Here is a 14822-nt window from a genome sequence, read left to right as displayed (position 1 = left end):
TCCATTCATTCCACCACCAGCCACACGCGTATCTTAAACTGTCAAAAATGGTCTCAGTATTTTAACTGCATTAAATCCTATTTACTAAGGTGCTAACTAATTTATCTTGCCTTTTACTCAGCTGTTGAAATAAAATATCGTGTTTTTCTTTCAACTCTTCATGAAATCTGACTATTGTAATTAGAAATTACTTATCCATATAAAAATTTACCATCCAACAAAACTACAATTCTCCAAGAAATCTAATTCTCTATTATCAGATCTCAAAAGTTTATGTGAAAATAAAGAGAGACTAACAGTAATGAGTGTCCTGTCCTCCCCCTATAAGATTTAATCTAAAATAGCTCATTTTTGTGCATTGAATAAAGACTTATGCTCATTTTCATAAGACAGGAAAGCATGATAATTTGTGCATGAAGTGAATTGACTATATTAAAGTGATTTTACAGCCTCTATAGAAAAAAAAAATAAAAAACCACATCCAAATCACTCCAACATTTATGGGGCACAATTCAGCCAACCGTTTACATATCAGACATAGTTTGACAGTATGGAAACAAGAACATCGGATAATTTAATGGGAATTATAATTCTGTGAATCATAATTGCTGTAACTAGTGAAATTTCACAATAAGCTTATTAAATTTCAAACTGTATAAAACTAAGTAATTAAAAATTTACCTTGTCCCCCTTGCATGGGAAATCCTGTTTCCATTCGTACTGAGTTGTTTGCTCCCAGGGGCCCATTGATTCGGACATCTTGGCTTCTGTTTTGAGCTAAAGCTAAATTGATAGCACCTTCCCCTAGAAGTAATACACAGTTTTGGGGAACTGAATGATATACACGAAAGCAGAATGGAGACAATTTCAGAAGGACATTTAAAAGATTTAAAGGAAGGAAGGACAAACTTTACCAATAATATGCACTTTAGAAGAACAGTTATGCAGACTACTTTTATTATTAGTGCTTCAATTTAAAGAAAAAACAACACTGCAACAAACATTAAATGCCCTCAGTTTCATCTTGAGCAACACAGATATTTCAGTTGTGAAACCCATGTAAAACTTGTTTTTAAGAAAGTCTCATATGAAACAACCTGGAAAAAAAATAGGCCACATTTTGCTAGTAGCACTCACAAAAACGTTTTTCAGGGGGCTTCCCAACACTTAGAGGATTTTCAGCCATTGTTTCTACTGTTACACTTATTCTCAGAAGAATAAAAGCCTTGAGTTACCTCTTCATTTTTTTTTAAGTTATTCTCCAAATTGTTGAATTAAAAGTTTTGCAACATTAACCAAGTACACAAAGTCACTTGTTGACTATAATTAAATTCTAGTGCATTTGCAGCTTAATGCCTTTGAAAATAACTTAGGTGTGAAATACCTTCAATCTGAACTGAGAGAATTCCCAGGTCACGAAGTTGTTGGTTATTATTCTGAGCCAGAATCCGCAGTCGCTCTGCAGCTTCACGTGGTATATTGAAGGTAACACGTACACTGTTCCAAGGCTCTATCTTCTGCAGTTTTAACTGGTTGGATTCTTAAAAGAGAAAAGGTCACTGCAAAGTCAGTTTTCAAACAAGTATAGTGAAATAACTTGTTAAAAAAGCACAGCTGAAAAAAATCTGGAACAACTATTCCAGGATAGTCTCAAATACTGGAGAGTTCTCCAGAACAGATGTAAAGTGACTCATACTGCCAAACCACTGAAATACTTTCCAAAAATTAGCAAAATAAGAATTTCCCAAATTATAAACAATAAAACAGGCAACACAAATACTTGACAATATTACTCAAGATTTGAAATCTTCTGTGAATAAACTACTTTGGAAAGACAGACTACCTAATAAATCAGATAAAATACATTTGTTAGCATACCACATAGATAAGTGAATACAAGAATGAAATCACCGATTTCATTCTGCAAGATGCTTGTGAAACTTCTTTGCAGAAGGCAGGTGCCAGAGACCTAGTTGTATTTCATTAATTTATACCATTTTATTTAACTTTTCTGAATAGGGATGTTCAACCCCCTGCAAAAAACATATTAAAGTTGTGCAAAATATTTAGCTGCACATTTTTTGTAAACCTGTTCTATAAACGAGTGTTTCTATGCTGATCGATTGTTTTAAGAGTAACACGTGAGAATTAGAAAAAAGGTAGGCAAGTGATGTTGGATATATTTATTCTAAGTGATACCTAGCTAAAATATAGCTACAAAATGCTTTTTAGGGTCATTAAAATATACATTCCTAATACAGATTTATAAGCTTCCAGTTTCAAGCTTTTTGAACAGGAAGTCCTTTTGAAAACAGTAAGCATTTGCTAAAATTTTAGTCAGCTATGTTTTCCACTACAACAGCAGACTTACAAAAAGCATGCTAAGTTTTTGTTTCGGAAGAACGTGCCATTTAAGAGTGTCAGTAACTCACTCCTAACTTCACAGCATCACAGAATGGCCTGTGTTGGAAGGGACCTCAAAGACCATCCAGTACCAACCCCACTGCCATGGGCAGGGACACCACCCACTGGATCAGGTTGCTCAGAACCCCATCCAGCCTCGTCTTGAACACAGCCAGGGATGGGGCATCCACAACCTCTCTGGGCAACCTGTGCCAGTGCCTCACCACCCTCTGAGTGAAGAATTTGCTCCTTACATCTAATCTAATCTCCCCCCTTTTAGTTTAAAGCCATTCCCCTCTCATCCTGTCACTACCTGCCCAAGCAAAAAGTCACTTTCCACCTTTTTTTTATAGGTACCCTCTGAGTACTGAAAGGCCTGTCCTTAACTAGTTCACTAAGTCCCTTCTGCTGCTACAGTAATTGCAGTATTAACTTCCACTTTCTACCAAACTTCTTTAGCTGGACACATGACAGGAGGTTTTAAAATCCCATTTTGCAGAGGTTTGAACAGTCCTATATTGAATCTTATTAACATTCCAACATTTTACATATAAAGAAACGCATTACCAGTTTCATTATTTCTAGATGTTAGTAAACGATCTCTCATTTTTCAAACATTGAATCTGCTAAGTCTAAAGTTACTTACTAACCTTTATTAATTCTATATATCATGTTTTACTCTGAATCGCCTTAAATAACTTGTCACGTTGATCATCTTCAAACTAATCTGACATTGATTTAAAAAATTTGCTTCTTGCTTTCTCAACTGAAGTCTGAATCATATCCACTGATCCTGTCATTAATACTTGTTACAAACCCAGTATGCAGATGTCTCTGTGTAACAAAGGCAGCATCATACAGAGACAGACTGAATTTGTTTCCATTCAAATACTGCGGCACTCAGCTATGGTATCAACACGTTCCCTTTTATACCACTGTCAGTCATATCTACTTCCAACTAGTTATAAGGTACAGTGGACAGATACCTTTTTCCAAATCTATCTGTGCTGGTAAAAGACGCTGTCCTAAAAGCCCGTGTCACTTACTAGCTAGAGTTGCCTGTCACAAGACCTCGGTGGACACACAGGGCTATATGAGAACACTCCATAGCCCCCCCTTCTGAAAAAGTCACATAAGTCAGTGCAGCAGCAAAGCAGCAGCAGTGACTTGAACTAGCACAGTTATTTCAGAGCAAATCTCTTCTCAACTGCAGTAGTTGAGTTGTTTCACTATTAAAAATCATGTCCTGTTTGGACGTCTGGTTTCACTTTCACACTACAAACCATTATGTAATGCAAGGAAACGAAAGAGAAAAAAAAAACAAGTAAAACATTGGAACTGAATAGGAATAAATGAACTCACTAATGAAATCAGTTTGAAACAACAAATTAACTTCAAAAACTTGTTCTCTGTGCCTAAGATAGCTCCCAAACTCACTAATAACAACCTCCACAAATCTTACCACCAACTAAGTACCTCAAAAACAATATAATCAGCTTCTTTTTACAAGCACCCCAATTATGTAATTAAGCATTTTAAGGACAATTGAAAAATGATTAAAAAAAAATACATTACCCATGTGTAAAAGGCCAGGCACATTCTCCAATATGACACTTAGTTTCTGCTCAAAGTCTTTGTCCCCTATATCTCCTTTAAAAGCTACAAAGATTGTGGAATCTTCAGGAGTAGCCTCCTGTTTCTGTTCATCTTCCTCCAGTCCTGAATCAAACTCCACCTCTAAGTCTTCCATAGCTGAGGAGTACAAGGAGGCATATGTATCTTCCAGGTTTGGTAGGTCATCCAAAACCATTGTGTCCAACAACGGGAGCCAATCAGACATTAAGAAGATGCTTTGAAGGGGGGGGAAAAGAAATAATAAGTACAGTGTGTAAAGACACTAACTATGGCATTCAACAGCTCGCAAAGAACACTGACAGAAAACCTACCAGGTGACCCAGTGCGAGGGTCTGTGAGACAAACTGTGCGACTCTGAAAACCGTGGCCATTGCAGTAGCCAAGTTGTTTGTCCACTAGAACAAACAGAAGTGTGTTCCGGATGGAATCCTTCCACGCATGCCTTGAGCAGTATTCCAGCTGACCTAAATGATAGTTGGGTAGATGGGGGGAGAATAAAAAAAATTAAAATCAATTACACAGAGGACAAAAAGCACCCAGTATCAATGCTACAATGCCTGACTGCCAGGAAATTGAGGAACACACAGTAATACAATTACACAAAGACAGGTGGGGAAACACCAAATTTAACTTTAGGGACTGCAGATACTTTGTACAACAAAGCAGAAGGAAAGCCACAGACCATTCTTACCAGGAGATATTTAGCATTAGATAACTATTTTATTCATGTCCAAGGAAATCTTAAGCACGCTATTCTTGCTTTGTAAAAACTTGTGAAAATGTAGGTGTTTCTCAGATGCTTATGCATATTATTACCTGAAATGTACTCTTCCTGTGCCAGCCCACAACTTCCCCCCCATCTCCCTGCTGAGCATAGATAAGAATGAATTCAGTCAATCATGTCACATTCCTGATGTTTTTCACTTTATGAAAGATCCAGATTTTGCAATAAATTTTTACAGAATCACCGAATGTTTGGGTTTGGAAGGGACCTTGACAGATCATCTAGTCCAGTGCCCCGCCAGAGCAGGAACACCTAGATCGGGTCACACAGGAACGCATCCAGGAAGGTTTTGAAAGTCTCCAGAGAAGAAGACTCCCCCTGGGCAGCCTGTCCCAGTGCTCTGTCACCCTCACCATGAAGAGGTTTCACCTCATATTTAAGCGGAACCTCCAATGTTCCAGCTTGCACCCACTGCCCCTTGCCTTATCATTGGATGTCACCAAGAAGAGCCTGCCTCCTTCCTGACACTCACCCTTTACACATTTATAAACATCAATAATGTCACCCCTCAGTCTCCCGTTCTCCAAGCTAAAGAGACCCATCTCCCTCAGCCTCCCCCCATAAGGGAGATGTTTCACTCCCTTAATCATCCTCGTGGCTCTGCGCTGGGCTCTCTCAAGCAGTTCCCTGTCCTTGAACTGAGGGGCCCAGAACTGGGCACAATATTCCAGATGTGGTCTCCCCAAGGCAGAGTAGAGGGGGAAGAGAACCTCTCTTGCCCTACTACCCACAGCCCTTCTGATACACCCCAGGATGCCACCGGCCTTCTTGGCCACAGGGGCACAGTGCTGGCTCATGGTCATCCAGCTGTCCACCAGGATCCCCAGGTCCCTCTCCACTTCGCTGTTCTCCAACAGGGCAGTCCCCAGCTTATACTGGTGTCCGGGGCTGTTCTTGCCCAGGTGCAGGACTCTACACTTGCCCTCTTTATATTTCATGGAGTTTCTCCCCACCCAACTCTCCAACCTGTCGAGGTCCCGCTGGATGCAGCACAGCCTTCTGGCGTGTCAGCCGCTCCTCCCAGTTCAGTGTCAAACTTGCTGACAGCGCGCTCCTTTCCCTCACCCAAGTCATCCATGAATATACTGAACAACACTGGTGCCAGTACCAACCCCTGATGGACTCCACTAGACACAGGCCTCCAGCTCGGCTCCATCCCACTGACCACAACCCTCTGGCTTCTTCCCTTCAGCCAGTTCACAGCCCATTTCACCACCTGATCTTCCAGACCACACATCCTCGGTTTAGCTGCGAGTTTAGTTACGTTATGAGAGTTATCCACACAAAAGTACAACCTGAGGCAGAGGTCATCCCTACAAGCACGGTGAGCAATGCCAACGTACAGGCAGGACGCACGTCGCTCCACGTCACTGCAGACTGTGACAAGGGCTCCAGGATGAACTCCATGCAAGGCAGCTCAGCCTCCTACCTCTGCTCTCACACTCGATGCTTCGGGAGTATTTCTTAAGGAATTAAAACCATCTCCATCACGAGCCAAAGCTGATGTCAAAGCTAAAAAAGGGACCTGCTCCTGACCACCACTGTCAAATCAAATCAACAGGCAAGGCTGTCAAGACCTCGTAACTCCAACGCTGTCAGTATTAAATATGATGCACCACAAACTGTTACCTCAGGACAAGATGCCATCAAATGGGATACAGATTGGGGTTTTTGGCAGAGGTTCAAGTTCCCAACACAAATTAAAACCACAAGTCGGAGATGCAAGGTGAATTGCAGAGAGAGGCTGGGAAAAAAAATAATACAAAAGGGCAACTGTGCTAGAAAAGCTTAGATTCAGCTTTGCATTATTTGCATGCTCTCCTACCATTGCTGAAGGGACAGCACCACACGTGAAGAAACAAGCACCCAAAAGTCAGGATGCACAGCCCCAGGGCAGCTCTGCACACACGTTCACTGGGCAGCGATGTTACAACACTCAATTTTTAATTCTCCCTTACAGCCCTACACCACACCACGCAGACTAAATGAATTTACGTTATTCACATTAATGAGTAATAATCTAGTTTACATACAGTTGCTCTCTTTGCACTGTGCAGCACCAGACCCCCATTCTTGAACACTACTCAAATCTGGGATTAACAGGAATTCTGATTTTGTAAATCCAAACTCTTCTACGGTCGTGCACTGAAGTAAAAATATTGCACAGTCACTGATCTGTTTACACCGTGCTTTCATAAATTAGTTATTGTAAACACAGAAATCTTAAAAATGGGGAACTGATATAAAAATTTTTTAAAAATACCAGAGACAAACTGAACGCTGAGACAATTACATCTTTTATTTTCTCCTCGGGCTCCTCTGTATCTAACTTACAGGTCTGAGCATTCAGCAGCTCCATTAAGTCAAATTCCAGTTTCACATCAGGTGCCCAGAAAATGGGAATGACAATTGATAAACCTCTGTGAAAAGCCGATTTAACTAATGGTCTCACAGAAGCTCCTCACCAGGTTGGTTACCCTACCCCGGAGGTAGTTCCTTCTCTTCCTGCATCCTTGCATTATTCATTACACATATACTGACTTGCAGAAGAAATGAACTTGGAGTCCTACACAAATAACAATCTTTTAAGGACAAAGCACAACCATTCTGTGCCCTGAATGAGCATCCAGTGTAAAATAAGCAGTATCTTTTTTGGGAAAAAAAACCTGCCACCCCAGACTGCAGCAAGCTACAACAGCATGAGAAGTGCCTTATACCTGTTTAAAACAGGGTTGGCCTTAGATAGGATTTGCTGATTACTAAAAAAAAAAAAAAAAAAAAAAAAAAGTGCTGCTGAATTAAGAGAGGTGAGGATACGTAGCAAGGTTACAGACTAATAGCCAAAGCATCAGCAGTGTGTCAGTTTTCTGGCCAATGCCCACGCACCCGCAGCACGGTGCAGGTGGCAGGGGATGGCACACGAAGACTGGAGCATCCCCAGCAAGGGGCACAGCAGGCTCTGGAGCGCCAGCACTGCCAGCTGGAAGTGCTGGTGTCTGGGGAAAAAATAAGCTTATGTCCTGGTATTCTCACACCCAGATGAGCTTGACTGATTCAAACTGAGGGTTATGCCCAGCTGTTTGTTAAACAGAACTTGAACCCTCTTGTGTTGCTTTTTTCCCCCCTCATTGCAAATGCACAAAATGAAGTAAAACAGAATAACCTTGGCGGAGATACTGAACACAGCCCTTGCTGTGACACAGTCTATTGATTTACAAGCTGTTTATGTATTTCGGACAACTCAGAATAAACACTTTCACAACTGATGTCACAACAGAACATGCACCCTCTCAAACAAATATGCAGGGAGCCCAATTAAATAAAGGTACTAAAATCCTGCTGTATGTTTCAAACAGTACTCCTCAGAGCTACACAAAGGATTGGAAAGGGTGACAGCAGTTTCTTCACAAACACAGAAGAACCAGAGGGAAGGATGGACAGATGTTATTCCTTAGCTGATGCCAGAAGCCAACACCAAGCAGGGTCCTCAGCCCCACAGTGGCTATTATTTACAGCTGCTGAAGCTGGAAACAAGCAGAAAAATCAATCCCGAAACAAAACTACAACCAAGTCCTTCAGTGAGTCCAGAATTGAGAAGGAGAAGAAAATGCCTCTGATAGCAGCAAACAGTGAAACGACTTCCAAAGGACACAGAACCCTCCTTGCCTTTGCCTTCATTGAAAAAAAAATATTGTTCAAACAGCCTAATAGGAATAGAAGGAAATAAAAATAAACAAACAAACAAAATGCCTTGGATAATGCAAGTGAAAGCTTTCTTTTTTCCTTTGGTTTAGGTGTCAGTGAGAAAATACATAATTGTACCAATTTTTTCAGGATGGAAATGAAGGATGTTTAGCATTGCCAGAGTACTGTCGGGAAGATGGCTTTCTTTTAATAAATCAGACACACAGACACAGGCATACTTTCAAAACACAGCACCTGAAAATCCCAAAAACAGCCTGATCACAACACCGTCCTTACTGCAGACTTGTTAACAACTTATTATCCTCCTACAACCATGTACATGGTTTTTATTGTCTAACACAGTGACCTCGGAGCTTGTTAAATCCGAGCAGTGACCACATCTATTCACACACAGCGCGTCTATGATACAAAGACTACAATTACATAATTGCTTTTGGCAAAAAGACTTTCACGTAGATAGTAAGCAAGTGCCATATCATTACAGAAAGAGATTAGATACAGCTAAGAATCACTGTTACAACATGAAAGGAATACCTAAAAATAAACTTAAACATGCAGTACATTTCCTTTAAAAACACTGCAGATTGGGGGAGTTCCAACAACACAGAAGTTCAGACTCTGCCATTACAGACAGGTAACTCCATGAAAGCAGCTCAACTGGCATAGAATCATCAAATGGCCTGGGCTGGAAAGGACCCCAAAGACCATCCAGTACCAACCCCGCTGCCGTAGCGATGTCTCCCACTAGATCAGGTTGCTCAAGGCCTCTCCAACCTGGTCTTGAACACCTCCAGGGATGGGGCATTCCCCAGATGTCAAGAAAACTAAATAAGTAAGCTCACAGGACGGCAGGCTACATTCATTCTGATGCACAACTACTCACTGATTTCATAATTTTCTGCTAAACTCCCATAGCTCTCACGCATAAAATGCCTAAAACCTCAATGTTTCTGCAAAGTAGAAAACTACAGCTTGTTATAGCACATCTGACCTTTTGTTATCATGATGCATTTTGATAGCAGCCTGTTTAGTGGAACACAGACTTGTTAAAGTTTTATGAAACTACAATTTATGAACTTGGCCGAAACTCCGCAACGCATGCCATGCTGCAGCAGACATGTCTCCATCCGAGCAATTCATTTTTATGCCAATGGAAGTTGATCAACCTGATCACCAAGACTGCTTTAAAAATAAGAAGGCAAGATGATAACTCCAGAACAAGTTTTAACTGCAGCTAAGTCAGCCATGTAGAAGGATTCCCATTTGCAGGCTCCCAGCCCTCTCTCTGCCATGAGCTAACCGGTTTCAGCATCACTCGTGGAAGCTACAGTCTACATGGTATAGCACCTGATCAAATACTTCTCATTAGCTGAATTGTTAATTTCACATATTAAGGCTATTCCTATTTGGAAGAAAGATACCATAGCCTGTAACAGATGAATACTGTGACAGAGTCCTGCAGTATGAAACTTTTCATTAAGACCCATCAACGCAATTGGCAAATAAGTAAAATGAGAAGCTATTTACAATTAGATGCATCTTGACAAGAAATTATTTTATCTCATCTTCTGAAGGCTATGGGAAAACACCTTTTCAAGTAGCAACCTATCCATTGCGTCTGTTGTGACAAGCTTTTCATTTGAAGCCGAATTTAGCTGCAGCTGAACCAGTCTGGGCTGATGTACCCCACAAGGTAACTCCCTTATCCCCACATTCTTCCAGAGGCTCCTAACTGTCAGTATAACAGCACTGGGTATTCTTGTGATTACTAGTCCTGAACTGAATTTGACTGAAAACTGAAGAATATTCTTCATTAGGCTCTTGCTCCCAGTAATAAAAGTCTATGAAATCTCACTAAAGCACGCAAAATCCCGAAACATTATAAAGTTTGAAGAAAAAAAATAAGCTAATATAAATGGCTTAAAAGTAATTCTTTTGATATGAAGCACTTGGTAAGGAGAATGTTTTCCCTAACTAAAACACAAACCAACCAAAACCATCATAAACACACGTTATGTAGGTGTGCCTTTTGTTAAAAATCAAGATTATTCTGAGATTTTCCTGATTGTATAAAAACTTGCAGCATACTTGGCATTCTCCCAGGCTTTTTCTTTTTTTTTTTTTTCTTTTTTTTTTTTTTTCTTCTATTTATTGCCACTACTGCTATTATGGGCCACATAATCCCTAGGATGGTAAAACTAGGACACAACTGAAGTAGATGGCAATGCATTGTTGTGGGGATGGGAAAAATACCCCAAGAAAACCTCAGAAGGAACACCTTCCACATCGCAACCAGAAAATGAGACACTTTTTCTTGTCCCGTGTTATTCTTCACTGAGCCTCACTAAAAAAACCGGCAATGTTTTTGCCTTGGGAGGTTCAGCTCCTGCAGCCGCAGTCCCAAATCTGCAGCCGCTAACTCCTCCATTTCTCTGGAGCAGCTGGCAGAGACCCATCAGAACTGTCAGATTGAGCCCTCTCTCTCATCTCTCGCGTTCTCTCCACCCACTGCTTGAAAAGTAATGTATTACACAAGCCAAAACTGCTAATTTAGCAGGAAGCAAGGCAGAAAAAATCTTCATGATTTCCTTGTAGCATCCAAGAGACTTATCAGAGTGTGCCCGTGCACATGTATGCGAAACAGAGGCTTACATTTAATTCAGCCTCTGTAAGTACTACCCAGAAAGCAGCTCAGGCATCTGGAATGTCACTTACTTGGTTATTGAAAGAGTAATAATTATAAAATTAAAATGATAAACATAGGACTTGGAGAAGATAACAGCATGCAACTTCTACTGGGAATAAATACACGATTCCCTTTCATAGATTACAAACTGAAAATTCAGACTCCCAAATACACAACTCAATACAGGCAACTTCCTGTCCCCAAATTATCAGCTTATATAAGGACAAATTAACTTAGACAAGGTATCATTCTTCTGCTGCACTTCTCAATTACTGTACAAGTCTGATCCAAAGCCTTATGTAGGACTATCCTTCAGGACTACTCACTCAAGCTGGAGAAGGCAGCAACAGTCCTCCCAGTTGCAAAAAGAGGATGGTTCGTGCATGCTGCCGAGTCTACAGAGCACCTCCCTTCTTTATACAAGCTCTCACACCAGTTACAGTCTGTGTAAGCCTGACTGTTCATCTTTCTTTTCCCCAAATACGTGAAGAACAGTTATTTATTGTGACACAGCACGAAAGTCACTACACACAGGCACCCACCAGAATTCACTTCTTGTTCCTATTTGTAAGTATGTCAACAACAATTTTGGAAGGGCTATTCAGAACACAGATGGGCTGCTATTAGCAGCAGCAGCAGCGGACACAATGGAAAGGAAATGAGCCCCGGACTGATGAAAATCCCATGCTCCTTGGACTATGGAGCACTTCCACTACTACCGCTCCTGTGCAATCCAAAGCCTAGCTGAACTGTCAATGCCAGTTGCATCATTGGAAAGCCTTTATTGATATTATTATTATTATTAATTCTCTTCCTTCTAATCAGTCAGGTCAGTAGAGAATCAAGAGTTTCTCATACCATCTTGAGCCAAACCTTCAGCTATCAAGGTGTACAAACTAAGAAATGCACCGGCTACGTGGTTGAAATGTTATCCACACGAGGTAGCTCTTGCTGAAGATCACGAGTGATCTGCTCTGGAAGTGACGGAAGAGTTTGAAAACAGGACAGAGCAAGCGTTAGACAGAATACACCATCACCATTGTCTCAATAAACAAACGTGAAGAAAAAAACCTCAGTCATCTGCAAACAGTTGGAACATCTCTCACCTGGAATCTGACGATGCATCTTCCCTGCCTCAGGTCAACACACTGCCAGGGGTAAGTGCTGCTGTTCATACAGCGGGCACTGCACGTGCTACACACTGGCAGGCGCCCCACGCACTAGTGTTCTCTGCACACCACGGCAGTTGTATTTCTCAATAGAGACAACATGATTTTGAAACAGGTAGCAACATCACACCTTCTGTCCTGCAGGCGGACGCTAATGACCTATAAAATTTCACTATTCCAAATGCAATTGAACTGTGACAGATACTTTAACCTGTTGATATCTTCAGTAGCAAATCTTTTGCCTCTGCAAATCTTTTACATTTAGTATATCTACATGTATGTAACTCAACTGCAACTCCAGCTTCCAACCAAGAACAAAAAATACAGTATTAGAAAATAAAAATATAACTAAACTGTTAAACAGGTTTACTGTATAAATTTAAAATATTTAGTATCTACTACAGATGCATGCAATCTTTGACAGCATCATACCTAAGAAGAACTGAGGGATATTACAATTGTTCATCAGAATTTAACTCTATACCCCAATATTTTTCAAGTTCTAATATTTTAAGCATCTAAAAAATGAAAACACTTAGTTTACAAATGCAGGTGGGGATCTGGATTTCTCAGGTTTCCCTTCACATTTTCTTTCTTTCCTTTTTTTTTTTTTTTTTTTTTTTTAAGAGAGCAGCTATTTTTTAGTAGAATAGCATAAAATTACTGCATCGCTTGGAAGCCTGCTGTTAACAACTCCTCCCTGCAAGTTCTATAGCTGAACAGCCTTTCTATAGAGAATGGCTGCAGAGCGCTGCCTGGGAATTTTTCCAACCAAAATGTGAAGTCTAATGGAATACCCTTCTGTACTTTTTTCTGTACTTATAAAATACTGAAAAATGTCATTTCTCAATAAAAGATCAGGTCTGTGTGCAGCCCTCCCTCCCCTTTTGATTTACGACTTCTAACAGGAGAGTCAGGATCCAGTACAACTGTGAAATAATTCCTGGTAAAGCCGGTTAACTTGAAAAAGAAGCCATGTGGCTCAGTGAATACAGGTATTTCAAAAGCACATTAATTCCTAGCAAGCACCTTGGTGCCTCACTGCATGCAGTGTGTTTAGTCCAGAGGTTTGCAGACCCAGACGTTACAGACACCTATCTTGAGGTGCTCATTTCTCGCTCCACAAGACGCCCACAGAAGCTGGGAATACTTGCTGAGACCGAAAAAGAGCCAATAAGTCCAAAAGTTGTGGTTATCTAACGTGGTGACTCTTTTTTGAGAGCACCAAATTTGTTTTTTGTGGTTGCTTTCTCATACGTGAAATACTGAAAGATGCTTTAGTTGTATATATGTAGAGAAACAGACAGACTATAAAGAACACTAACTATCAACACCAATGGGAAACGCTACCTTTCCTACAATAACGTTCAATTGAGAAAGATTTTATTACAGTTTTCTGTTAGCTTTCCACAGCTTACTCATGATTTGGTTAAGGTAATGACACACACGAGGTCTGGAAGGCGAGGGGTTAGGAAGTCTTAGCAACAAAGCTCAGAAAGCTACAGCTTGCCGTCAGCTTTCAAAACCAAGCCAAGGAGAGCAACAGCAAAGCCTGCTGCTTCCTGTTTCCCCCATTCCCACACCAAAAAAAAATAAATAAATAGAAATTAGAAGGAATCAGAACCCCGACTTTTCTAAGATGTTTAAATCTACAATGATTAAATTTATGGGGATGCAGAAAACTACAGGAATAAGCCGAGAAGCCTTTCTGTTACCGCCTTGAAGAGTTACGGGGAACTCCAAACAAAAGCTGGGGCTCCCAGGCACCTCCGCTGACACCTCCAGAGGCCGGCGGTGCGGGCCCGGCGGCAGGGAAACTAAAACCAGCACCGGCCTCAGCCAGGAGAGCGGCTCCGGGGCCCCGGCCGGGCTCGGGTTCAGGCACGGGCCCGGCGCAGGGCCCCGGAGCCGCCTCCCGGCGCGGGGCAGCTCCCGAGCGGCCCGGGGCTCCCCCACCACAGGCGGGGCCCAGGCCGCGGCCCCGCTGACACGCTCCGGCCTCCCGGGGGCCGAGCGAGGCCGGGGGGGGGGGGGGGGGGGGGGGGGGGGAGCGGCCCGGCTCGGCTCGGCCCGGCCCCGGGCCCTCCGCGGCCTGCACCGGGCCCCACCAGCCCTGACACCGCGGCGCGGCCGCTTCCGCCCCGCCGGCCCTGTCACGCTCCCCGCCGCCCTCTCCCCCGCCCCGCTCCGCTCCGCCGGGGGGCCGCGGAGAGGCCCCGCCGCGGGCCCGCCCCGCCCTCACCTGGCGCCGGTGCCGCCGCCGCCGCCGCCGCCTCCGTGCCCGACTCCGCCGAGCGCGGGAGGGGCGGGGGCCGCCGTGGGCGAGCGGGGGCGCGCGGGGCCCGCGCCCCGTGCCGGCGGGGGCGGGAGGTGGCGGTCGGCCCTCGGGGCGCCCGGACACCCTCCGCAGGCCGCCGCCGCCGCCGCTCCGCCTCCCGCC

The 14822-nt window shown here is 42.7% G+C and overlaps 1 protein-coding gene across 5 annotated transcripts in view; it reads right to left on the bottom strand.

Moving 5' to 3' along the window:
• The window catches only part of NCOA6 (nuclear receptor coactivator 6), a 42194-nt gene extending 27372 nt beyond the window's left edge, over positions 1-14822 (bottom strand). For 4 of the 5 annotated variants that reach the window (XR_014318578.1, XM_082772975.1, XM_082772972.1 and 1 more), the window contains exons 1-4: positions 4350-4483; positions 3979-4253; positions 1385-1540; positions 682-804 (exon numbers count right to left, since the gene is read on the bottom strand). Coding sequence is in view for 4 of the 5 variants with exons in the window: in XM_082772975.1 (XP_082629101.1) it covers positions 682-804; positions 1385-1540; positions 3979-4243 (544 nt within the window). In the remaining variant the exon portion in view is untranslated. Of the gene's footprint in view, positions 1-681; positions 805-1384; positions 1541-3978; positions 4254-4349; positions 4503-14624 lie in introns of those variants that run through there. The other variant, XM_082772973.1, reaches the window with a different exon arrangement.

This window comes from Aythya marila (genome assembly GCF_965140915.1).
Source record: "Aythya marila genome assembly, chromosome: 16".
Lineage (NCBI taxonomy): Eukaryota > Metazoa > Chordata > Aves > Anseriformes > Anatidae > Aythya > Aythya marila.
Note: the sequence above shows the minus strand (reverse complement) of the source record. Positions and strands in the feature narration are given on the sequence as shown.